Source organism: Marmota flaviventris, chromosome 1 (assembly GCF_047511675.1).
Source record: "Marmota flaviventris isolate mMarFla1 chromosome 1, mMarFla1.hap1, whole genome shotgun sequence".
NCBI lineage: Eukaryota > Metazoa > Chordata > Mammalia > Rodentia > Sciuridae > Marmota > Marmota flaviventris.
The window spans coordinates 106,937,499-106,965,137 of NC_092498.1; the positions used below are offsets into that span (position 1 = coordinate 106,937,499).

Below are 27,639 nucleotides of genomic sequence, written 5' to 3' on the forward strand. Positions count from 1 at the left end.
GAGTTGCCTTACTCCTCAAATCTCTGTACTGTTGCAATGTGAGGATACAATTCCACCTGTCTTTTTGGTAGTGTATCCTGATGCTTGCTCTTCTGGGAGAAAACTAGAAACCTCCCACCTTGATGGTCAGAGGCTTCCTCACCAGTGATGTGTCTGGCTTTGCGTTTCCAGTGGGCTTACTGGGAGGAGGCCAGTAAGAACTGGGGTTCCTTACAGCGTCTTCCCTTTTGGAGCCCATCAGGAAGTTGCTGGGATAGAAGGGCACATGGAATTCTGCCTGTGTAACTTATCCTGTGTTTTAGTCAGCTTTTTCACTGTGACTTAAGGATCTGACCAGAAAAACTATAGAGAAGGAAAAATTTATTCAAGGGCTCACATTTTCAGAGGTCTTCGTCCATAGAAGGCCGGCTCCATTTCTCAGAGCTTGAGGTAAGGCAGAACATCATAATGAAGAGTGTAGCAGAGGGAAGCAGCTTACATCATGGTGACCAGGAAGCAGAGATATTCTAGCTTCAGACACAACATGTAAACCCCATAGCCACACTAGCAATTAACCACTTCCTCCAGCCACACCCCACCTGCCTCTAGTTACCACTCAGTTAATCCCATCAGGGATTAATCCACTGATTGGGTCAAGACTCTCACAATCCAATCATTTCTCCTCTGAACCTTCTTGCATTGTCTCACTTGTGAGCTTTTGGGGGATATCTCACATTCAAACCATAACATCCTGGGACTGCAATGCCAGACCTGCAGGAATTGGCCTGAAGCCACATGCAGGTTAGGGAACAGATCTTGCCTGCCACCACCTGCCTGGACCTGTAGATCTCAGAGCATCCTGGAGTCTAGCCCTCAGCAGTTAATACCATGGACACCCTCTGAGGGGTCCTAATGGGGTGTTAAATGGTGATGTCATTCTCTGCACTCTCTTTGAATCCCCAAGGAAGGGCTTCAGCCCAGAGGAGCTTCATCACACCCCTGTATCAGGTGGTTACCAGATGGGGGTAATAAGTGGGATTTAGGGTATTTCCTGGCATACATTAGGTATTTACCAAATATATTTGGATACAGAATGAATATTTAAACATTTTTTGTACAAAATATCAAGTGTGCTTAAATAATATGCAGATGTTCAGGTACCACATGTTACTCCAGATGCTGTCATTTTATCCCATTTGTTTCTATTTTAATGAAATAAAAAGGTACAGATAAAACTAAATCTCACCAGGTGCAGTGGTGCATGCCTGTCATTCCAGCAACATGGGAGGCTGAGGCAGGAGAACACAAGTTTGAGACCAACCTCAGCAAGGCCCTAAGCAACTTAGTAAGACCCTAGCTCAAAGAAATAAAACAAAAATGGGCTGGGGATGTGGCTCAGTGATACAGATCTTGCCTGGCAAACATGAGGCTCTGGGTTCCATGGCCAAAACCAATAAAATGTTTTTGAGATTCATAGCTTTTTTGCATGCATAATAATGCATTAATTTTTGCCACTTTCTTATATTCCAGCTCTTACTAATGAATTCCACTTGTTACTAAGTTTTTTCTTTACTATGTTTTTTCTTTATTCCAAGCTGTTACAATTTTAGATTGTCCATATAAAAGGACCCTATTATTTTACTTCCAAGTTTTTAACCAACTGAGAAATGACACAAAGTCAGGCATTAGTGTCCTAGGCTTGATGTGCAGCTAGATGGATGGCATGTCACCAGCAGATCAGGAGCATATCTGTACCTCCATAGTCAGAGCAACTGCAGAGCCCACATATAGCACAGCACCTGCAAGCTTACTGAAAGTGGGGTACAGATGCCATTTTCCATTGACAAGCTGACATCCAAAGTTTTCAAGATCAGAGGGGCCAAACAGAGCTGGCTGCAGAGTTTCTTTGAATACCCACTCCTAGAGAGACATGACTGGAAACAAGAAATGGAGGTATTTTTGCACTCCTGACCCTTCCATCATGACTTCCTGTGTATCATGATCCAAAGTCATTGTGTCTATTTGCGTACTGACATACATAAGAATTCAGGAGCTCCTATTTGCCAAAGCTTGATGTCATCACACATTCTTCTCCTATAACTATAGTGCCTATGATACATTCTCATTTGATTTGAGTTTTCCTGATTTTGAATGTGCAGGAACATGCTTTCATATATTAATTGACTATCCAGATTGTCTCTTTTGTAAATTGCCTTGGAATAGACTTTGCTTATTTTCCTTTTCAGTTTTAAAAAATAATTCACAATTGATTTATAGGATGTTTCTTTTGCACAAAATGGATATTCATACTTGGCAGTTCCATCATGATAACTCCAACAGTGACAACTGGTATTTGTTAAGTGTTGTATGTTTTAATTCATTTCATCCCCCACAATAATCCTTTGAGCTCAACACTGTTATTATATTAGCCATCTTTTTTTATTGATTTTTTTACAAAAAATAAATGACAGCAAAATGCATTACAATTCTTGTTACATGTATACAGCACAATTTTTCATATCTTGTTGACACCAATTCATGTCTTCATACATGTACCTTGGATGATGATGTCTATCACATTCTATCATCCTAGCTAATCCCCTGCCCCCATCTTTATATCATGATAACAAAATATCTCAAATAATCATCTTACAAATATATAAGGTTTACTTGGGCTTACAATTTAGGAGGCTCTAGTTCACGAATGATTTGACCCATTGCTTTTGGGTCTGTGGGGAAGTAGCACATTGTGGTGGAGCAAAACCATTTACTTCATGGTCAAGAAACAAAAGAAAGCATGGAAGAAACTGAGGCCCCACACTCCTCTTCTGGGATAGGCCCCCAGTGACCTAAAGACCTCCTGCTGGGCTCCATCTTTTAAAGAATCCATCCCTAACAATAATGCCTCCCTGGGGTCTAAACTTGTAAACATGGACTTTTAGAGGATGTTTAAGATCCAAACTGTAAGAGTTATTTCCAACTCACAGGTCTGGACATTAAACTACAGCAATGTTCAGTTACTTTCCAATAATTACACCAATAAGTATGCTGGATTTAAACCCATGCTGGTTATCTGTACTGTTTTTGTCCTTTGTGATACAATACGTGAGCTCAGCAGGCAGGTAACTACAGATGTTGCAACTAGAAGGCAGTGAAATAAATGTTGCTTATGATTGAACAAGAAATTGTTGGTTAGCAAAGATCCAGGTTGATCTTGTTTTATCATGCAAGGACCATGAGCACCACAGACCCCACCCCCAGCATGTACAGGATGTGTTCCCAGTCTCTTCCCTCTCTCCCTGCTATGTCTGCTCTGCTGCTGTACCTCTTCATCATGACTATATTCAGTCAGTTTTGAATAGGCAGCATACTCTGAATATTCATCTCCATCCTTCAGCCTCTTGTCTACGTAGCTGTCTTTTCTGCTCTACCTGCCCAGTCCTCCTCACCCATCTTAACCATATTCTAGCTTGTTCTCTGACCAGTCATTCCATCAGAAGTGAAAATTTGCCTTAGGAACTCTCAAAAAGCACATAGCATCTGACATATTCTGCCATCTTATTAGTTTCTCCTCCAGATATTGACTACAGTGTATATGAGGTGTTCATTGTAATACAAAGGTATTACTTTGTATCTTTCTCTGACGAACAGATTCTCAAGAGGGCTTGTAGCAAGGTTTGTTGCAGTCTTATACAATTGGTGGATGGAGGGATGGAGGGTGCATGATGCCATTGGAGGAGGCCCCGCCTTTGTTGATGCTGCAGGTCCCACATGTAGAGTTTCCATTCTGCAAGATGAAATACATTTCTTTCATCTTTGGAATTGAAAAATAATTTGTCAATTTTGTAAGTAAGAAATTTTGAGCCTCCATTTATTCCACAGAAATTTTTTAGTTGTTTAAAGAAAACTTGAAAGAGAATAGAGGGTTAAAAAACAGGAATTAGGTAGACTGTTGTGGTTGCTGTAGAAGGTTCTGAATTAGAAACAGTCTTGAAGTTCTACTGTGTGCTCTAAGGCTTCGAATTAACCTACTTGATTTCTACATATGCCTTACATACAAAATCAGACCTCTTCTTTCAAGTCATTGCTTTAATATTTTTATAGTAGTGTCTGCATATTCTATTCCATCTATGGGTTAAATATATAGATCTTGATGCCTTTCAATGGACAGATTTGTTTTTATCTGCATCTCACCCTATCCTTAGATGTGGGCATCTAATCCTTAAGTACTTTGTGAAGTGCTGGGCAACCCTTCTTGAAGCAAAGCTGTAGGTTTTTTGTTGTTGTTGTTTTGTTTTGTTTTTCATCATGTACTGTGCAAGCTTATTGACTGTATCAGTCTGTTTCCACTCCTGTAATAAAATACCTAAGGCTGAGTAAAGTGTAAAGAAAAGAGGGTTATTTAGCATATGGTTTTTCAGGCTGAAAATTTAAGCTTGGGTGACTTCATTTGTCTGACTTTGTGTGAGGGCCCCATAGGAGATATCGTCACAGTGGCTGTAGCATATATGAGAGGAAGAGATCACATGGTGACACAGAAAGCCAGAGAGAGAAATTCATGGGCCACCCTTGCTCTTTTTTTTCCAATTTTTAAATTTGTTTTAATTAGTTACACATGACAGTATAGCAGTGTTACCACAAGAACTGCCTTAACCATTTCACAGGTAGCACCGCAAATGACCTAACCACTTCATACACCACTTAAAGGTTTCACCACCTTTCACAGGAACCACTAGGGAGTAAACCACATGCAAATGTAGCAAGCAAGTAAATTACTGAGATTTGGCTTTGGATCTGGAGTTACAGAGTCCAGCTGGCCACCATTCTGCACAGACTAGGATTAGGGAACTAATAGATGGAGGCTTTGTACTGTGTGCCTGGCCAACTTCAGGAGGTTCAGGGACCAAAGTCTTTTCAAGGAGGAAGTGATTGGAAAGAGAATGATAGGAAGGAAATAGGCAGGGCAGATTCCAGTGTTTTTTTCTTTGTCATTATGATAATTCTATTTTGTGGTCATTGCAGAATCAAAGAATTTGGAGGTTAGAAAAATAAACGCCACTTCTCTACTGATAAAAATGGGGAGAAGAGTTCATTTCATGCTGAATAATTTTGGTTGAGAAAGATCTATACTGGAGCCTGTTGCCTCATACTTCTCTTTCTTCTCTGTGTTTAAATTAATCCCATTTATGAAATCATTACAATTATTTAGGAATTTATTCTGGGATTTTCATGCCTCCCATTTGTCGGCTCTTGAGTTTTCAGCCTGGAATTGTTCCCTGGCTACAAGAACGAATGCATTTTGCAGCAGTGGAATTTCATGGCACCTACTCCAACAATTCACAGTAAACATCTCCAGTTTGGAAGGAAGTGCAATGGTGGTCACCACATGGGTGACAGGATTGTTGACCTGGGCATCTCATCTCTTCCTTCTTTCCCATGAAAAACCTTTCGTGGTCATTTAGAACAGGAAGATGTGTTAAACTGGATTTTTAAAAAGTATGTTGCATTCCAAAGTGGGTGGGTATTCTGATGGGTAATTAGGGAATGCTGCTGAACAGACAGAAAAGAGCAGAAAGAAGTCCTGGAAAAGACTTCCTACTTCCCACAATGTGAAGAGATTTGAGACATAGATAAGAATAGATAAAAATTTACCCAGCTCTCTGCAATATTTCAGAACCTGGCTCTCATGGTTAAAATTATTATAATCACAGTTATTAACCAAGGAAACATTTCCTACTGATGGCTGCTTAATTGCACCTGAGTTCCTTAATGTTACCTATATGTGACAAAATATAAAAATTATTTTATATTACTTACATAAAATTATTAGTCTCCAAATCTCAACCACTTACCATCCTATGGGGATTCATGTGTTGGAGGGTGATGGAGGCTTGGTCCCTACTCTGGCAAAGTTGAGGTGCATTTAAGATGGGGGGGGTGTTCATTTCTCCGGGAAGTGGTTAGGTCATATACAGGTACTTAATTTATGTTTAAAGTACTTCAGTTAAATGGTATTCACTTTATAAGTCTCATTTTATATTTAAGAATCATTTCATCCTACATTACCCACATCTACTTCATTGTTCAGAAATAGAGTCAATATTTATTGTACAGTCCCTGCTGCTTATGGACATATGATGTAGACATAAATGATTACTAAGGACAACAAGGGTCTAACTAATTAGGAGCCATTCTGTTTTAATTACCACTGAGTTCATATCTTGACCAAGGCTATACTATTCATGTTGTGGACGTGGTTGTTTCATTGAAAAAAAGTATTCCCAATCTTGTCTGTTCTTGATTGTTGTGCTTCAGGTTTGAGGATGTATTTCTTAGATATATTTTAAAGCATAGTTTTTTTGTAAGCAGAGTCAGTGTAACAGCTATGAAAGTTGCATGAATGAATAAATGAGAAGGAACTTCACCATCAGCTGAGAGATTGCATGTGGAGGCCAGGTCCAGCATGCTCACCTTCATTATTCTCCCTTAAACCCCAGATATCATCCCTTTCTCACCTTTCCCCCTGCAATGGCAAAGGACTGGCCTCAGGAGTAGAATAAATGAATGCAATGTCTTTATTTTCACTGCCAGTTGGGAGGAACAGTATCCTTTGCGTCCAACACAGTAGGTGCCCTGAGGTGCTGAGCAGACTCTTTGTTGGAATGGTGGGTACCTATGCTGTAAGGAGGGCAGGCCAGAGTCCCGCTGAGTCTTTGTGGGCCACACTAGAGGACTCAAGGCTTGGATTTCAGTGGGAAATCTTCATGTGCCACATGGTAAGTCCAAGAGTGGCTGCATCTTCCTCTGCTGGCTGCTCAGTTCACATAAGCACAGGCTTGAGTGTTGATTTTGTCTTGTTTCTTAACTTAGCAACATTCCCTACACTGTCTGAGGGTCATGGGAGACATAGATACAAGCCAAGGTGAAGCCTTCATGGAGGGCCAGGCCCCAGCTCTTCCATGTTAGGGTCAAAGATGGCTTCCCAGAGGAGGACTCCTTTTAATGTTATCGGTGGTGAACAGGAGTTTATCAGATGTGAGCTTTACCAGGAACAGATCAGCATGGGGAATAGACATGTATGAGAATATTTTTTTTTCAATGAAACAACTGTGACTACAACATGGATAGCACAGCCCAGGTAAAGCAAAGACTGGGTCAGTTGTGCTCAGTAGTATTACTGATCTCTGAAGACAAGGACCCAACATTATTTTTGTCTGTTAGGTCAATGCAGGGCTGGTTACTTGAGTAGAGTCCAATCAGTGACCTGATCCTGCCACACACAGGGTTGGTGAGGCCTACAAGACAGTCTGAACATAGTCTCTGAGCCCGTGAGGCAGGTCTCACTAAAAAGTGCGTTGTGTGTTGGGTTTGGGGCTGGCCAGGCCCTAGGATTGCACTGTCTCACAAGAGGTGGGGGCTTCTGCATAGTGAAGGCAGACTTCTGTTTTGTGACTTGAGTCCTGGGGCAAGGGCTGTGAGAGCCTGTCATCAAACGAGAAGCTCTGGTTTCTATGATCCAGGTGCGTGTGGTTAACAGGAAGGCTTTAGCCCAGATGAGAGTAGGACTAGAAGGCATGTGGCTGGCGTCTGATGGAACCACAGAGTTTGGAACTTGTTCTCAGCAGCCTTCCTTCACCAGAACTAGGCAGCTGAACCTGGGGTGAGAGTAAATAGGAGCCCAGTAGGGGAGCCGGTGAAGCAGACTGGGACCAGGAGACACACTCATGGTAACCCTAATTCTAAGCATTGACTCTGATTTTTGAGAAGTGAACAACTCTCTAAATAATCAAATTAGGATTTCTAAATATTTAAGACCGCAAAACTCATCATCAGCTTTTTGATAAAATCGCAGAACCTTTAAGAAAATAGTACCCCATTGTGTTTGGCTGCGTTTTAGTGGGTTCCACAACATGGTGTGGTGAAATTGCAGCTCTGAGGTGGTAACCCTAAGAGTTTCCTTCTCAGGCCAGGTTCCTTGCCCTCTTCATGAGGGCATGTCCCTCATGGGAAACTGCTGCTGGTTCAGGGCCTCCTGCCCAGCTATCTGGGGTCATTTGATTTGTAGTTGCACACTTTGCAAACAAACCTGTTTCACATGATCATTGTATTTCAAAGTGCAGCTTTCAATCTATGGTGTCTGCTTCTGATGGCCAGGACTCTATGTGCTGTTTTTGCCTTGTTCTGGGTCAATCCAGATCAGAAATTACCCAATGTTTCCATGAAATAAATTATGCACACTGTACCCTGCACTGCTACAGGAGGACTCAGTTGGCAGTTACTGCAGTTCCTGTGCGATCTCTTCAGAAATGGCCGTTGTGCTTGACTTGTCTGGTGTCAAAAGGTAGAGTTTTGGCCAATACCTAGAGAGTCCAGAGGCAGATGGCAGCCTAATATCTAGAACAGCATAACACTGGATGCTGGAAGGAAATATCACCCAGGGCCTTGGAGGAAAGTGATTACAGTGGGATTGCAGTCAGGAGCCCCAGGTGGAATCAAAGCTCAACCCCTTAGGAAATTTCTGCTGCAGACAAGTTGCCTAATATCTCTGAGTCTCAGTTTCCTTATCAAAAATAGGGCCAGTAATTGTAGTAGAGTTGTGTTAGCGTTAATGAATTCAGACATAACATTCATACAGCCCCTCACAAGAGGCTTGGCCCATTTTCTCCTCCTTTCACCTCTTTCCTGCCTTCCCTGTTCTAGTGTGTTCATAACCAGAAACCTTGGAAATGCTCCATGCTAGGTTGGGCAGTGACTTGCCAGGGCTACAGAAGAGGGATTATTCATGATGAATGGCTGGGCCAGAAATCAGTAGCAATTTATTATTTGATAAATCTTTCAAAAAAGCAAAAGCATTTTTTTCAAAAGGCGGTTAATAAAGAAGCCCAGTCATTAGATGACTAAGTACTTTAGATGCTCTCTCTCGTTGAATGTGAGAGCCATGTGTCCCCAGTGAATGGATGTGTACATACAGTGACCTGCTAAACACCCAAGGTGTCTATGTCCACACTTGGAAAACTGCTGGACATGTCAATTTTTTTTTTTTAATATTCCTAAAACAGCCAGGCGCAGTGGCACAGGCCTGTGATCATAGTGATTTGGGAGACTGAGGCAGGGGGATCATGAGTTCAAAGCCAGCCTCAGCAACTTAGTGAAACCCTGTCTCAAAATAAAACATAAAAAGGGCTGGGGATGTGGCTCAGTGGGTAAGTCCCCCTGGGTTCAATACCTGGTATTAAATATATATTTAAAAAAAAAAAAATTTCCCCAAAACATTTGATGTCTGATGTCTTTACAGAAAGTTTAGGAGAATAAAAATATGACCTCGTAAAGCACAGCTTGAGGGAGATATGATCTGACCGGTGGACTTGTGTTTCAGGTGTCTCCATGTGAGAGGTGCCGCTGTGAAGCCAACGGTGAAGTGCTCTGCACAGTGTCGGCTTGTCCCCAGACAGAGTGTGTGGACCCCGTGTATGAGCCTGACCAGTGCTGTCCCATCTGCAAAAATGGTATGTGGAATGCCCATCTGTGACAGGGTGCACCTCTGAGTCCACCATGCATTCTACTCTCTACTTCATGGTAGAAGGAACGTGTATGGATATCTGAGCTTAAATAGAAGTGTCCACACATGCACAAGCATGTGTATGTGACCTTCAGGTCACAGGGTATGGTTGGGACTTTCTGTGTATCAAGGCATTCCCTGTCTTATTGGTGACAGCCCCATTTTTATGGATGTTAAGAAATTCTTAGGGAAGAAATTAAATTTCCACTATCAAGGAGAGTCACTTATTTTAATTTAGCTTTGTTTGTTCTTGCAAAGCTGTTTCTTTCTTTCCAAGACAAATCAAACATGCTGGTTGAGCTCATTTACTTTTCATTACTAAGTGAATTAAACTTGGAACATAATTGAATATTTTTCATAAGCAAATTAGGCAGGGAGAGAGACCCCGGTTCTCAGGAAGAGCCAGTGGTTGATCAGAAGCCATGCCTGCTTCATGAAAAGAAATGGCAAGATGCCCTTAGTGCTGAATTACCATGGACAGGGATTTCTTTTTCTGAATAACTAGGACTCTGTACCTGAGTCACTGGGCATCATTCTCCACGAGGGAATATAATGAGAGCCAGAATGGGTGAGAAGTATGGCTCAAGAGGGAGATTTGGCAAGGAGAAGAGAGTACCTTGGAAGAGAGCAGAATCAGGAATCACAGCTGCCATCTTCGGAATCTGATTGTTGTGTGTGACAAGAGGGACTGGGTTTTCTAGATGTCGACACATGGTGTATGCTTCTGGTACTCTGTGTGGGAGCATTTTGGGCTAACTTGTGTCCTCTGCCTGCTGGACCAAGGCTTGATGACCATGTGATAATGGGCTTTGTAAGTTGCAGGCAAGCTCTGGGAGCATGGTTTACCCAGGTGTTAATGGTGTCCTTGGCAACTCTGTGAATCTGCAGTCATGCCAATCATACATAGATCGGGAAGTACCGTGGAAGTCTTTGACTGGGTACATACACCCAAATTGCACCACAAAGCATTATAACACACTTAAAATATGTAATCAAATCAGGAAATGAAGTATCTTTTGAGAAAAGGCTTGACAAAGCACGACTGTTGTAGTAGGAATGCAATAATTACCAGGTTGCTATGTGTATAGTCCTCTAAATACAAGTGGACAGTGACTAAGAAAAAAGGCACACAGTGTAATTCATGAGGGGTTGGCTGTTCTTTAGTGCATGTTTATTATGAAGAAACCATGAGGATAATTCCATAAAATGAGAATGTGAAACTTTGGACATAGAGTATGTTCTTTTAAAAAATGATGTTGAAAAATTACAGTAAGGTAGAGGGGACATCAATTATAGTTTATATTACTAGCATAAATTGGGGATAATGGGATGGGGTGGAGTTGGGGAAGGAGAAGCAGGTAGAGGCCAGGGGAGTCTCCTTGGGATTGGGATGTGGCAATACAGTAACACTGTGAAGAGTTGGCCTACACCTCAGGACCGTTGGGAGATGGTGAAGATAGGATTCTCATATAGTTCCCTGTGTGGAGAACTGGGACCAGAGAATAACTCCTCACTGAGTCAGATGAGATTTAGCTAATGATTTAAACACTGGTGGCTGAAATACTTGGCATTTTAAGTGCCCAAAATATTTCATACTTTTCTTGGTTAGTTATAGTTAGAAACCAATTTTGGCATTAGAGAGTCATGGATGGAATCCTGATTTGGAACAATAGGTAGGAAATCAGAATTTCAGTCCTTGGGTCTGTTTTATCTGCCTTTCCCAGTAGAAAAAATTCAGACCAATGGAAAAGCTGAAATAGTTCTACAATGAGTAATTATATACCCTTCTCTATATTTGCCTCTTGTTGATGTTTAGCCACATTTGCTTCCTTTGTCTTTTCACCTCACAACCCAGCTCTGAAAACCAGTACCATCAGTGTATTTACTCATTTGTTCTGTCCCATAATATGCAGAGTAACTTCTGTTTACCCTACCACAACATGAAACCTAACCAGTAGAGATCAAGAGTTCTTGGCAGTTCTTTTATCCTAGTTAAGGTACAGGATCAGAAAATATTTGAATTAATTCTTTGTCATGTTAAAATTTATGAAGATATAATTTATTTCTGTTTGCATTCAACTTTTGCATCATTTAAGGTATCATTTTACTTATTTATTTATAGGTACTGGGGATTGAACCCAGGGACAGTCAATCTCTGAGCCATATCTTCAGTCTTTTTTTTATTTTATTTTATTTTATTTTGAGACAGGGTCTTGCTAAGTTGACCAGACTGGCCTTGACCTTGGAATCATACTTCCTCAGCTTCTCAAGTCACTAGGATTATAGGTATACACTACCATGCCTGGCAAGTTTTATTTTTTGTGTAGGCAAAATGTGTTTGAAAGTGTGTTTTATTATTGGATTGATGGTTTAGGAAGAGAGTAGAAGGCAATCCACCCTGATGATAAACTTCCAAGTGTTCACCCTTCACCTCTATAGTTTGAGAAACAGCGCAGGTCAAAATTAGACGTGGTTTTTATGGCGACAGTTGAGAGATTTCTTAGAAGGATGAATATTTTTAAACTAGATTTATATTACATAAGGCTTTGTATTAAGAGACTTGAGCCCATTTTATCAAAACATCCACCAGTTTTTATTTTCAAGACTATAACTAAAAATAAGTTGGAATGTATTTAATTATGTACATATTTTGAAATTTTGATCTGTTTACCAGAGAGAACTTGGCTTTAAGCTGTATCCAGTTGTCGGGTATTCTGACTTTGATGGGACAAATCAAGTGTAGAACTTTGAGTACAAGCGATTTGCTCAAAAATGAAAGCCGATTCTGTCAGAAGTGAATGCTCTGTAGTAATGGACTGAGGTTAATGAATAATTTACAGTAGTCCAACCCTGCCGCCACACACACACACACACACACACATAAATAATGTTTTTATATAAAAAAATTCTATCTGAATATTGAAAATTAGGTTACATCAAAAAAAGAGATGCTTCGTATGAAATTAAGTTCGAGGATAGACTTAGCTTGGATGAAGTACCAAGGTTCTAACTCTTGATCTCTGCAGACCAGCCTCTCCTCCTCATGTCTTGACCTATGGCATTAAATAGCTTTTTCTCCCAATCGAAGGAAAATTACAGTTCACTCTGAACTGCCAAAGTCCCTTGCATCAAAGGAGCAAAAGTTTGAAATGAAGAATGTCTTGAATATAAATAAATGATCACAAATCAAATACAGTTTAATATATTCACTTTGCTGACTTGTGTAGATCAGTCTCCCAAGGTTTTTCTTTTGATAAAATGGATGTTCCGTGGTTGAGCTTGTTTTTTGTTGTTGTTATTTGTTTTGTTTTATTCTCTTTTTCTTGCCCCACAATGATGTAAACAGCGAGTATTATATTGACTTTCAAGGATTCAGGTTTTCTCTGGCGATTGATGTACTTCAGAAGTTCACAGCACCCTTTCCATTTAAGCCCCTGGGTCTCAGATGTGCTTGTCAGCACTAAGTAGGCCTGAGGTTCCCATTAGTGATCAGTAGGCCTCCCTTTGGCATGTATACAGCCACCTTACTTTATGGATACCAAGGAAGAGAACTGATAAAAAGCAGGAATTGGTGGTGTAGTATGAACGCCATGTTAGCTATGCATCTCAAAGATAGAAGATGGTACCTAAGGGGCGTGTGATGTATACCAGCAGCACAAAGGCACTGGATACAAAGATTACATCTCTCCCAAAGGTCTCACTGCTACTTGATGATAGTTATTTGAATCTTTATTTTCATAGGAAAATAAATATAGCTGTTTGGGGAGGAAAACAAAAAACATTTATAAAATGGATAAGGTGAACAATGAGCTTTCAAATGAGTAGATGTACTGCTATGGAAATTATGTGAGAAGCACTGACTGAGAATTAAGCAAGAATTTTCTTTTGGTTGTTTGTTTTCTTGTGTATCTCAGAGAAGGATAAGTTCATAGTTAAAATGTATGGAGTGAGTTCAACAAAACCAAATGGGATGCTTATGGGTGGGTGTGGGTGTGTTTCAGATCAAGATTCTCTCATAAAAGCCTCCTCGTATTTGGCCTTACCATGGAATACTTCCAAAATTTTCACCAAGGAAATAATATCGATCATAAAGGAACGCTCATCATTATTTATAGATGATATGGTTGTGCCCATAAGAAATAAAGGAATTCCCAAATATCAAAATAAATAGTTAATTGTAGTAAGGTTGTTTAGCAATGTTTAATAAAAAGCTGTATTTCTATATGAGCACAAAAAATGTAGAAATGCATTAAAAACTACAGTTTCAAATAACATTATGCAAATTAGATTAAATAAATCCAACTAAATTTTGTAAGATCACTACAGTTAAAAATCATAAAAGTTTTATTGAGAAATTCAAGAAGCTCTGAGGAAATGGTGGCATACAACATATTCACAACAGACTCAATAATGTAAAGAAGTCAAGCTGATTCAAATTTGTCTATTGATTGAGCGCAAGTCCAGTAAAAAAATTTAATGATTATTATTACATTTTTGTGCATGGAAAATACCAGATTGGTTCTAAACTCCAAATGGGAATATAAGAGTTAAAAGCAGCCCAGTGAAATATTGAAAAACAGTAAGCCTGGAAAGTGTATATGACGAGAGAGATTAAGACTCAAAGTCACAATAAGTAACATACTGCAATATGGTCTAAAAGACTGACAAATGGAGCAGAATTGAGTTGAAAAGACCTGTGTATGTAAGATCAGCAGCTTTATGTCTAAACTGATACTGCAGGATAGTGGGCAAAAGAGTAGTCATTCCAATGATTGGTGTTCAACCACAAATAGGTAAATAAATTCCCTACAGATTACAGATTTAGATATTAAGGCTAATACAATAATGCTTTTAGAGGAAAACACAGAACATCTTCATGATTTTGCCTAGATGATGATTAATTTTAAAAGAACACTAAAAGGATGGGTGTGATGCTCCCAGTGGCTCCAGAGGCTGAGGCAGGAGGATGGCAAATTCAAAGACAGTCTCAACAACTTAGCAAGGGCCTAAGCAACTTAGCAATACCCCATCTCAAAATTAAAAAAATAAAAGGCACTGGGGATGTAGCTAAGTGGTTAAGCGCCTCTGAGTTCAATCTCTGGCTAAAAACAACAACAAAAACAAAAACACTAAAATTATTAACCATAAAGAAAGAATTAATAAATTGGACTTTTATTAAAATTAAGAAGCTTCGTTCATCAAATAATACTATTAAACAAATGCAAGGTAGCTTACATATTTGGAGAAAATATGTCATGGATATATCAGAAAGGTATCTATTTAACAATTCCAACACATCAAAATAAATCAAAGAGATATAAAAGAGAGAAAAATACAGAGTAGATTCCCAGCTCTGTACATTGGTACCCCTTTCCCATTCTTCTCATCAGAGGGATGCATTTTCTCACTGAGTTTTAGGTACTTAGTCTACCACTATTTCCATCCCATTCCATTCCCATGATAGGGCCAGTCATTGTTGCAGATATGACAGAAAAAAAAAATAGAAAAAAATGTAATTTCAGGGCAAACAAATTAGTGTTAACCTGGAGTAGGCTATTATAGATTAAGGTGCATCTTGTAATTCCTAGAGCAATCACTAAGATAATCAATAAAGGAATTATGCACAATGCACTAAAAAAATGTATAAATTTAAAAAAGGCATTCAAGGTAAAACAGAAACAAACAAAACCCCAAGAAACAGATAGGAAACAAAATTTAAAAATGTGCATGGTCTCAAAACAAAGCCCCAAAATACATGAAGTAAAAATCTATATAATTCAAGGACAAATGGAAACTTAAATAACTAGAGTTGGAAATGTCAAACCATTCATTCATTGAAGATCTAAAGAAATCTTGCAAGTTAGCAAGGGTTATAGAAGACTTGAATGACACTGTCAACAAACTTGACCTAAAAGATATGGATGAAGAATACACTACCCTGTACAATTCTTATTTTTGCCAAGGACAGACAGATATTCTTTAGGGGAAATCAAGTGTTAAGCCATAAAAACATTCTCAGAAAACTTAAAGTGCTTAGTCATAGAAAGTATGTTCTTTGAAGAGAACAGATTTTAATCAGAATTAATAGTAGAATAAAATGTGGGAAATCTGAAAATATCTGGAAATTAAATATCATACCATAAATAACCCAGGGGTCATCGTAGAAATCACAGAGTTTTTAGAAAACATCTTGAATCTTTAATAAAATGAAAACAGAACATATCATACTTGATGGGATGATGCTAAATAGTGCTTAGAAGGAAATTTAGCTCTCAAATCAACAATTTAAGCTTCTCTCCTAAGGAACTAGAGAAGAAGAGCAGATTTTACCAAAAGAATGCAGAAGAAAGAACATAATAAGATGCAGGCAGAAATCAATAGAGTATAAATTTAAAAAGCTTAGGAGAATATTCATTATAACCAACTTAAGCAAGTTCTTTGGAAGCAATAAAATTGACAAAACCTTCACAAAACTGACCAAGAAGAAATCAGAGAGGATACACAAGTGAGGAATGAAAGAGGGCATCATCAATGATCCTTCAAAAATGAAAATTATTATGAGGCAATGTTATGGTCAGCTATACGCCAACAAATTAGACAAATGTGAAGAAAAGGAAAACTTCTTAGGAAAGCAAAAATAAAAATTCAAACTGATACCCAAAATCTTTCCCCAAATGAAAAGCCTATCTGCCTTCCCCAGAGAATTCTACCAGATATTTAAAAAAGAACTGTCACAAGTTCTTCACAAACTAATTCAGGAAATAGAGGCACAGCGCATATTTCAGTTTAGTTTCTGCATTAATTATGAACTTGATATTAAAGCTACATGAGGGCATCTCACATGCACAAAGGGAAACTACATACATTTTTTTTTCTTTTTGAACATAGATGGAAAACTTTTAACAAAATATTAGCAATCTGAATACAACACCCTCAAAATAATTAAACAGTATAACAAGTGAGAATCTTTTCCAGGAATTTAAATGTGTCTTAATAACTGAAAAAAAAACTAATGAAATATGCTATAGTAATAAGATAAAGATAACAAAACTACACATGATCTCAAGAGAGGTAGAGAAGGTATTTGACAAAATCCAGCATTCATTTGTCATTCGAACTCTTGATAAACGAGGCATAAAATGGAACTTTCTCAGTTTGTTAAAGGCAACTGAGTCACAGCCAACCGCTAGCGTGAATATTCCCACGGTGCTCCTGCCTCCTAAGATCAGGAGGAAGGCAAGGATATCCATTTTCACATCTTCTATCCACTAATGAAGTGAAGGAGAAAAAGAGAGGAAGGAAGGGAGGAAAAATTAGAAAGAAAAACTGTATTTATTAGAAAACTATACACGGGAAGTTCCAATCATCTCCCCTCACAACACTCACACTTATTAGAATTAATAAAGATTGATACCAGATGAATATACAAAAAAAATCCTGTAGCCTATAATAGATCACAAAAATTGAATAAAAATAATTCCATTTGGAATAGCATCCAAAAGAATAGAATAATTAAGAATAAATGTAACAATGGGAGTGCAAGATTTGGAAACCAAAACTAAAAAATATTGCTGAAAGAAATTAAAGGAGATATAAATTAATAGATATCTCATATGTATAAGAATGAATATCTTTTCCAGTCACTGAGGCACACACCTGTAATCCCAGCAGCTTGGGAGGCTGAGACAGGAGGATTGTGAGTTCAAAGTCAGCCCCAGCAATTTAACAAGGTTTTAAGCAACTCAGCAAGACCCTGTCTCTAAATAAAATACAAAAAAGGGCTGAGAATGTGGCTCAGTGGTTAAGTTTATCCCTGATTAAAAAATATATATATATTGTCGAGATGGCAGTACTTCCAAAATTGAGCAGTAAATTCAATGCATTCTTATGCAAATCTGAGCACACTTTATATTTCTCAGAAATGAACAAGATGACTCTAAAGTTCAAATGAATCATAAAGTATAGATTAAACAATTTTGGAAAAGTACAGTTAAAAATTTTTTAATATCTCATTTCATAACATTTGTAAATTATCAGTCTATGGTATTGCAATATATATATATATATATATATACACACACACATACATACATACATACATACACACATACTATTTTATGTATGTTATATTTATATAATCTTTGATGTATATTTTCTTGAATATTCCTCAGTTGGTAATCCAGGAAAAAAAGTGCAGGATATGCATCTTTACATATTTGTTTTCAACTAGGGTAAAAAGGCACTTCAATGGAAAAAATAGTTTTTTTCAACAAATGGTGTTGGGACAACTAGATAATCACAGAGGCTAAATTCATACCATCTACAAATGTTACTTGTAGGTGACCCATAGGCCTAAAATAAAGAACATTCTCTTGACCAGGTTGGGCAGAGTTCTTAGATTTAACATTAAAATCACAGTCTATAAAGGAGAAAACAAAACTTGAATGCATGAAAAGTATAATCTCTTGCATTTAAAAATACACTATGAAGAAAATGAAAATAAAAGTTACAGAGTGTGGGAAAATATTTTCAAATCATATATCTGAAGAAAGACTTTTATCAAGAATGTACATAGAAATTGTATGACCTGAAAAGAACAAAAACCATAACAAAAAAATGGGCACAGGATTTAAGCACACATTTTAGCCAAGAAAATGAGCAAATGGCAAATAATCACAGAAGAAAATATTCGCCCTAGTAATCTTTAGAGAAATAAAAATTAAAGGCACATTGAGAGACTACCATATTCCCCCAAATTAGTTACAGTACCAAAGACAGACAAAACCAATGTTGGAAAAAGATGTGGAGAAACTAGAAGCCTCAAAGCCAGGCCATGTAGTGCTTGTCTGTATTTCCATCTCTTCAGTAATCTGAGGCAGGAGGATTACAAATTTGAGGCCAGCCTGGACAGTGAAGCTCTGCATTGGATCCCCAGGAACATAAAACAACAGCAAAAAAAAAAAAAAAAAAACTAGAACCCACAAACATTGAGAGTGGAATTGTCAAATGGTATATCCACTTTGGAAAATAATTTAACATTCACTGAGATATTAAACAAAAAACTTCCATACATCCCCACAATTCCTTTCTAGGATTCCATCCCAGGAAAATTGAAAGTATATGTCCAACAAAGATGTGTATGCAAATGTTCAGAGCAGGATTATTCTTAATGGACAAAGAATAAAGATCTGAATGTCCACCAACTGTTGAATAGATAAACAAAATGTGGTGAATTCATACCATGGAATACTATTTGGGAATAAAAGAAAATGAACTAACGATACATGCTACAATACGAATGAACCTGAAAATCAGTATTCTAAATGAAAGTAGTTCATTTGCAAAAGAGCACTGAGAGCAGAGTTAACTGACAGAATTAACTGCAAATAGGCATGAGAGAATTTATTGAGGTGATATTTATTGATTGGGTTGCTATGATGACTACACAGTTGAATAATTTACTAAAAATTAAGCTGTAGACTTACAATGGGTAAGTTTTATAGTATGTAAGGTATAGCTGAATAAAGTTGTTAAAAACTTGACAAGGTCTTTAAAAGAAAAGTAAAATTTTTCTAATTTCCTTTGACTTGTCAAGACTAATCTTGACTACATATTCTTCCATCTTTCCTCAGACTAACTTTTCTATCCCAGTTCTGATGTCCTTGATATTTTTGTTAAATCTTCCTTCTCAAGCCTGCCAAAGCCAAAACCCTTCTAAGAATATATTCTTATTACTCATATTAAAATAAAAACTTCAGATAAATTAAAGAGAGTGTATTTGAGCAAAGAAAGCTTGATGAGCTGAACAACACTCAAAACTAGAAGTGGTCATAGAGGTCCACCCAGTAGTTGAATATTTTTTAAAATTTTTTAAAATTATAAATGGATACAATATCTGTATTTTTAATTTATTTTTATATGGTGCTGAGGATTGAACCCAGTGCCTCACACATGGGAGGCAAGCGCTCTACCACTGAACTACAGCCCCAGCCCCACACAGTAGTTCAATCAACAAGATTTTATAGAGAGAATATGAGAATAAAGTAGAAAAATCCTCTGATTGGCTAACATCTGGACATCTGCCTTATTTGGGCATAGTGTGATGAGATATTTGCCTTATTTGGCTGTGGTCTGGTCAGTCGATTGCCTGTGACTGGCTGAGGTGTAGAGATGTTTGTGATTGACTGAAGTCTGCCTATTTGTTACAAAAATCAACTTCTAAGTTATGTTTTAGTTTGTTTGGTAGGGACTTTAAGTAAGGAGATAGCCTCAGGTTAATAGCCTCCTACTTGTTTATTTTCACACCTTTAAAAGATAGGAAATTGTGAAGAATAACACAGCATAGAAACCAAATAGAAGTCAATGGCTTTTTGTGGATTTCTATATTCTAGATCCCCCATGCATAATATGGATGTCCAGTTCCCCACACAAACTCCTTCTTTGGTCACTCTTCTCTACAGGGCAGATACTACTTCTTTTCCTTCAAGTCCTGCACTTCCTCATGTCATTGTAGGATCTTCCTTTTTATGATTCAGCTTCCCAGAATGTGGGATGGGATTGAAAATGCAAGAAGAATGAAAATCAGGAAGTGCCTCCTGGTCCATGGCAGGCACTATAGTTCTCTGGGTGGCTGACAGTAAGATACACCATCCACCTGCTCCTTCACTCCAGTGATTCGCAAAGACAGCTGAGCATCAGAATTGTCTTGAGGATAGGTTCAGACAAAAACCACCAGCCACAGCCCTGACGTTCCTGATCCATAAGGTCTGGGTTGGGGTCTGAAAATCAGCACTTTTATGAAGCTCCTAGGTGCTCCTGATGCTGCTGGTCTGGAGACCACCCTGTGAAGACCACTGCTTTCTGGCACTCATTTTTCCCACACTCTTCTTTGTTCATTTCCTCACGGTCAGATTTAGTGAGAGAATATAGTAGAGCTGCAAGGCTTTAAACAGGGAGTGAGATCATTCTGAGACTTAACTGCGTTTACAAATGCTTTCATTATGTCTGGTGTTTTTCTAGAAGCTTTAGAGTTTATATAAATATAAAACATGTAATAGTACTTTAAAATTTGAAAATATCAGGGCAGAGAGAAAATGAGCATTGAATGGCAAATTAGGCCAGAATATGATGCTTTGTCTCATCCAGTAAAGCAAGTTATTAAAGGTGGACATAAAATTTGACTATAAACTTTCTAGCAGCCAAAACAAAACAAAAAAAAAGAAAACCATAATGAATAATAATAAATATTAGTTACAAAGAGAAACACAAAATTAAGCTTTTTCTTGGTAGTGAGGCTGGAAGGAATGACTTCTTAGTGAATAGATTCCCTAAAAAATAAGTACATACATAAATTCAAAAATATTTAAAAGCTTTATTCAACTCCTTCTGCTTGTATTCTTCAAAATAAGTCAAGAACCCAACTCCAAAGTGCTAAAATACTTATCTACATGTGTCTTAATTTACTTGCAATTTGCTTTGGTGAGAATAATGATTCAGATGGCAGCATATTAATCCTCATAAAGCCCAGTGAGCATCAATTATTTATTCTTATTTAGAGAAGCACGTGAATGTCCTAGCCTCCGTGGTATATATTTTTATTCTGTTCCTTATCAGTTCCTTAACTAGTATTAATTCAGGGTTTACTGGTACCTGTTCCAGGCTTCATGCTCAGTATTGTCAGAAGAGAGCTCAGCTAGTTCTTGGATCTTCTTATTTCTGACAACTAGATAAGAGGAAAAGCAAAGTTTGGTTTCATGAATTTTCATTCCCACCTGAGATGCTTGAATTAGCTCTTTTTCATAAATTTGACAACAACCCAGAATGGTTTGTTTGCAAACACTGATGCAGAGTTTTATTTTTGAAACAAAAGGTAGAGAGGGATCACCCCCAAAGTAGTTGCTACCAGTTTATGAAGATGACACTCTGAGTCAAGTGCACTTTGACTATAAACTTCTTCCTATCAGAAGGTATATGGTGGTGGTTTTGCACACTAGTTTCTGAACAGAAACTAGTCTGCACTTTGCCTGGCCATTTCCATTTTACACAATGCCTTTGACCTTGCTGAGAACCAGCCCTGATGTCCCTTTCCCATCTCCATTCTTTTGTAAATCACTTTCAGTCTCTGAAGACAAGTTTTCAAATATCCTAAGAAAGCTTCCATGGCCTACTTTCTAACCACTGTTAGCTATTCTCAAAACCTACCACGCTAATCACATTGATTCTGAGTCTGGGCATTGTGGAGACAACACGTTTAAGCATTCTCATTTATTCAACATTGGCTTCTCCTTGTAGATTTTTGGAGAGGAATGTGCATGGCTTTATAGATTTTTATTGTTTATACAAAACATTAAGGCTTATTGTTTATTCTTTGAAAACATAAAGATGAATCAAGATTTGGTGCTTGCCCTTAATGAGCTCATGGTCTAGAGGGGAGGTTGTCGTGTAAATAACTCCTGTTTGCTGTTCTACTTGAATTATGATGAAGGGTGTGGGGGAGTGAGTAATATTGCAGTAACATCACTACTACGAATGTGGCCTTGATTTTGAACTATTTCATTAGGATAAATTCCCAAGAGTGAGATGATTAGGTCAAAGGCTTGGAACATTTTTATGACTCTGATATTATTGCCATGCTATTTTACAAAAGACTGTGCACATTTATAAAGCCTCTAGTTTTATTATAACCTTGGTATTCTTAAATTTAATCTATAGAAGATGGTGCCTCGTTATTTCAATATTGAGAGCCTAAACTTTAAAATATCCTGGATGACATTTTTCTGTAATATACTCTCTACCTTCTTAACAAAGTAACTTCTAACATAATTTAAATGGTTCTTGATGACTGAAGGCCATTGATAGGAAAACCAATTGTTGAACTGCCCTATAATGCAGTTAGGACTTCAGAATAAGATTTTAATTAAGTAACTTCATTTTTCTGTGTCCTTTTTGTACCTGTAAAATGGAGATATGAAATGAAGCTACATTAGTGGATGTTTGGTGACAAATGACATGATGGATTTTGAAATCCTTCTTTCATTTATCCAGAGGATACTGACTCACCCTTTGCTGTATGCCTCAGGCAATAAAATGAAAAATAATAGTAAGACCCCCAGAAACATAGATCAGGCAAAAGAAACAGTATGAGAAGTTTTCTTCACTGCATGAGGAGGCGGCCTGTCGGGCTATAGAAGGTGAGAAGAAAAGGTGGAGTGAGCAGACCCACAGCACATGTTAAGGGGTGTAGCTGTGCCACTTTGGTGAACTAGAACAATCTTGTGGGCCTGGAGATGGAGACAGAGTCAGGAAATGTGATGCAGAGGCATACGATGATCAATGCCTAACTTAGAGAGGATCTTTAGGTTTTGTTGAGGAAGTGAGATTTAATTCAGAGGCAATGAGGATCCAAAGAAGCAATTTTAGGATAGGAGTGGTCTCAATATATTTGAATCCTACAAAGTCATTTGGTTGTAGGATTCAAAATAGAGGCTACTGCAGTATCGGAGAAGGATAATAGGGGCATCAACTTGTACATGAGCAGTAGCCATGGGGAGAAGCAGATGCATGTATAGATACTTCAGAGGTCATCAGCTGCATTCATTGGCCATCTGTGTAAGGTAGGTGCAGATCAAGAGTATAAGAATGGGGATCTGGTTCAGATTTGGACAGTGGCAGAGGTGGTGGTGTAGTTCCTGAGAAAGGAAGAATGGGAGGAAGAGTGGACCTGATGGAAGACAAAAGGCTCATAGATGCTATAGGCTAAATTCCTTGAAGAAGGATAAAAAAAAAATCCTGGCTTTGGAAATAAGCAAATATTACAGTCCAGCTGAATTCCCGCCATCTTGTCTAACTGACTTATCCTCTTCAGTTTCTTCACCTGCAATTTTGGGATAATCTTTCATATATCCCTTGCAGGTTTACTATGATGATTAAGTCAAGTGCTTACTGTAAGTCAAGAGCTCTCCCACAAAATTGAACTTAACAGTAACACCCAATTCAAGAGCACCTGGGTAACATAATGATAAGACTTCATCTCAAAAAGAAAAAAAAAAATAGAGCACACATTGCCAGATTTTCTTTCAATCTACTTCTAAAATTTGTTCCACAAACACCATGGCAGTTTGCCCAGCCTGAGGAAGGCAGACAAACACTGCAGAAGAGGTTAAATTTCCAGCTGTATTTTATAGGCAAGGCCCTCTTGGAGATTATCCATTCATGCTTCTTCACCATTATTCATCTGTTAAAAGCCACTTGGTCATTAATACAGTGGTCCAAAATCTCTCCCTCCCAGTGTCCTCAGCAAAAGGGAAATCAATTGTCACAATACACAATAAAGCTATTCATCCCAAGACAGATAACTTTACCACATCCACAGGATGATCAATGGCAGCATTACCAGAGGTAACTTGAATTGCATCCAAAACACTTACATGGGACACATTCTGGTAGAATGATCTGTCAGGGATAGACAGTGTGAAGACAAATAACCCTGTGGATGACTTGCCCAATCTGTCTTCGTCTCCAGAAGAATGAGCCAATGAATATTCTTAGCAAGGATTTTCAGTGGTTGCTTCCAGGGAATATAAAATACTCTCTTTGTTGATCAGAAGACACATTCTGCTCTTATACCAATAGCAAAACCCAAACCTTATTTGTCTTTCAGGAAGATAAACTTCAGGTATAAAAGAGTCCATTACCCCAGGAGGTATCCATAAACCTCCAATTCTGAAAATTGCATCTCATCTTTTGAAAGCAAATGCCTTCACTTAAGAGCTCTTACAATTTGCTAATCCCGACAGCTGTGAACTGAATTTATCTTTAATCACACATTCACTGAATGTCTTTTGAAAGCACATCAACCATCATTGAGTAAAGCATTATCATATGGGGGGAAAAACATTGCCAATTCTTTAATTAGGAATGCGGAATTTTTTTTAGATAAGTAAGAATCTTATGCCTCTGGAATGAGCATGTATACTTCAGTTTATGCTATAACTTAATTCTTAATAATTCTGGATAAAATAGCAGTAGTTTAAACAAGTGTTTGATTACTTAAGGGGCCAAACAAGGTAGGTAGAAAGGAACATGCTAGACTTCACCAGATGGAGAACCACCAAATGTGAGGCATGTCTCCATCCATTTTAACTTAGGAGGCAAGAACTGAAAATGGGTGAAAACTGAAAGAAGGTAGATTGGGATTCAGTACAAAGAAGAAATTTATAACCATTTGAATTGTTCCTCTGAAGTGTTCAGAAGATGGAAAACCAAATACAGAGTTTATCATTCCCAGACTGGTTCATATGACTTGAGTAGTCCTTCAGCACTCAAGATCTATTTTTCTTTGATATTGATGTACAAATATCTCAGATATGATTACTTGGTAATCCAGTTTGGATCAATTTTCTCTTCTCTGGTTAATTCACAGGCTTTCTTGCTTATCCCTATCTTGTTATACCATATCACTTCCCTCTAAAGTAAAAGAGAAAGAGACATCAATTCCAGGGAAGGGTACCTAATATATTCCCTGGAGAGAGTTAAGTTTTAAGAACCTGAAGCAGAGTTGCTGGATCTGCTCCAAGTCTGCCAGAGCCATTTGTGATGTGTGGACCTTGCTTTTACATCTGCAAGTGAGATCAATAAAGTAAAATAAAATATATGTGTCTTAATCAGCTTATTCACTCCTGTGAGTAAAAGACATGACAAGAACAATTTTTAAGAAGAAAAAGTTTACTTTAGGGCTCATGGTTTCAGTTCATGGGAGGCTGGCTCCATTCCTCAGGGATCAAGGCGAGGTAGAACATCAAGGTGGAAGAGTGTGGCTGAGAGAAGCAGCTCACATGATGATCAATAGGCAGAGAGAGACTCCACTTGCCAGCTGCAAAATATGTATCCCAAAGACATGCCCCCAGTGACCCTCCTCCTCCAGGCAAACCCTACGCACCTTAGTTACCAGGCTGTTAATCCCATCAGGGGATTAATTCACTGATTGAGTTAAAGTTTTCATAACCCATTCATCTCTCCTCTAAATCTTCTTGCATTGTCTCACACATGAGCTTTTGGGGAACACCTAATATCTAAACCACCACAATATGTGAGGTTGTCTTAATTTTTTAACAATGTTACATAATAGAGGGCCTGTGAATTAACCAGAGAAGAGAAAATTGATCCAAACTGGATTACCAAATAATCATATCTGAGATATTTGTACATCAATATCAAAGAAAAATAGATCTTGAGTGCTGAAGGACTACTCAAGTCATATGAACCAGTCTGGGAATGATAAACTCTGTATTTGGTTTTCCATCTTCTGAACACTTCAGAGGAACAATTCAAATGGTTATAAATTTCTTCTTTGTACTGAATCCCAATCTACCTTCTTTCAGTTTTCACCCATTTTCAGTTCTTGCCTCCTAAGTTAAAATGGATGGAGACATGCCTCACATTTGGTGGTTCTCCATCTGGTGAAGTCTAGCATGTTCCTTTCTACCTACCTTGTTTGGCCCCTTAAGTAATCAAACACTTGTTTAAACTACTGCTATTTTATCCAGAATTATTAAGAATTAAGTTATAGCATAAACTGAAGTATACATGCTCATTCCAGAGGCATAAGATTCTTACTTATCTAAAAAAAATTCCGCATTCCTAATTAAAGAATTGGCAATTTCCTTCAAGTATTCACTAATACTTGAATATTTGAAGCCCTCTCATCTGGCATTGTAAAGGTGGGCCTCTTAACACACAACTTCCTGACTGGTCTGCATTTTCCTCCATGCCTGAGCCATTCAGCCCCTCCTCCTGTCTTGAATCCACACAGAGTTGCTGATCCATTCATTCATGTTCACCTGTTTTTCCTCAGTCTCTCACTCTACCTAGAATTCCTTAAAGCCCTCCTGGTACAATCAGAACTCTACTCATTTGCAAGAATCTAAGCAAATGTCTGTCTCCTGTCTTCCAGTACCTTGAGACACAGGCCTTCTTATCTTCATATTCACAGGAAATGTGTGTATGCCCCTGCTGTGGCCCTCATCACTCTCTATGTAGTGACATGTTGACATGTTTGCTGACAGGAGGCAGTGGACAGCCCCAGTCCAGGACCCAGAACTCTCTCATTCCCCAATCTTTACAACTATGTCCACCAAAACACAGAGGAAGTGAGAGCCAGGAGACCTTAGTCATAATCTGAAACCTAAAATGTCAAATCACATGTTTCTTTATAGTATAGTGAAAAAAAAAATAACCTCCATAGGTTCACAGTAGGAGTGGATCCCCAGTACAAAAGACAAATTGACAAGAGAAAAAAATGGAAGTTTATTATCATGCATATTTTATATATACTGGGAGACACCCAAGGAATGATTAGTTCTCAAAGAGATGGTTTGAATTCCAGCTTATACAGCATCTTCAACAAAAACCAGTAAATTTTTAGAGAAGTGACAAGACAAAGGAAAAAGACTTTTAGTCCTTCTGGGTGGCAACTTGGAGGAAGGCAAATAAACTGACAGATAAAGGCCAGTTGTAAAGCTTGTTAATGTAGATTCCTCTGGTTCATCTCCACACCCACAAGGGGCTGAAGTGGCTAAATGTTGTTTTCCCTGGTGGAGAGGGGAGATGGGATATATTTTGTCTATGTACTACTCCAGACAATTGGAGGGCACAGACCTCTCCTGCATCTGCTTCTTCATGGTCTACAGCTTAACAGTCCTTCACATTTTGAGAAGGTGCATTCTGGTCTCTCATTCTGGTCTTGCATTTCTAATCCCTTCTAAATAAAGTGAATTTACAGATGTCAAACTTTCTGTCCTTAGTTAAAGAGAAATAATTCTACTAATCTCCCTGAAGTCCTTGAAGGAAATGATGATGATGATGATACACGCATACATCTGTGTGTGTGTGTGTGTGTATATATATATATATATATATATATATATATATATATATATATATGTGTGTGTGTGTGTGTGTGTGTGTTTGTGTGTACATATGTGTGTGTGTGTGTGTGTGTATATATATATATATATATATATATATATATATTTTTTTTTTTTTTTTTTTTAACACCTCTTACAAATACCCAAGGAATGCTTTACCCTGCAGTTTCTCTGGAG

General features: G+C 38.1%; 1 protein-coding gene across 1 annotated transcript in view; it reads left to right on the forward strand.

Moving 5' to 3' along the window:
• The window catches only part of Vwc2 (von Willebrand factor C domain containing 2), a 155,014-nt gene that overhangs the window by 16,794 nt on the left and 110,581 nt on the right, over positions 1–27,639 (forward strand). The window contains exon 2 of the mRNA XM_071608624.1: positions 9,356–9,485. Coding sequence (XP_071464725.1) covers positions 9,356–9,485 — 130 coding nt within the window. The remainder of the gene's footprint in view (positions 1–9,355; positions 9,486–27,639) is intronic.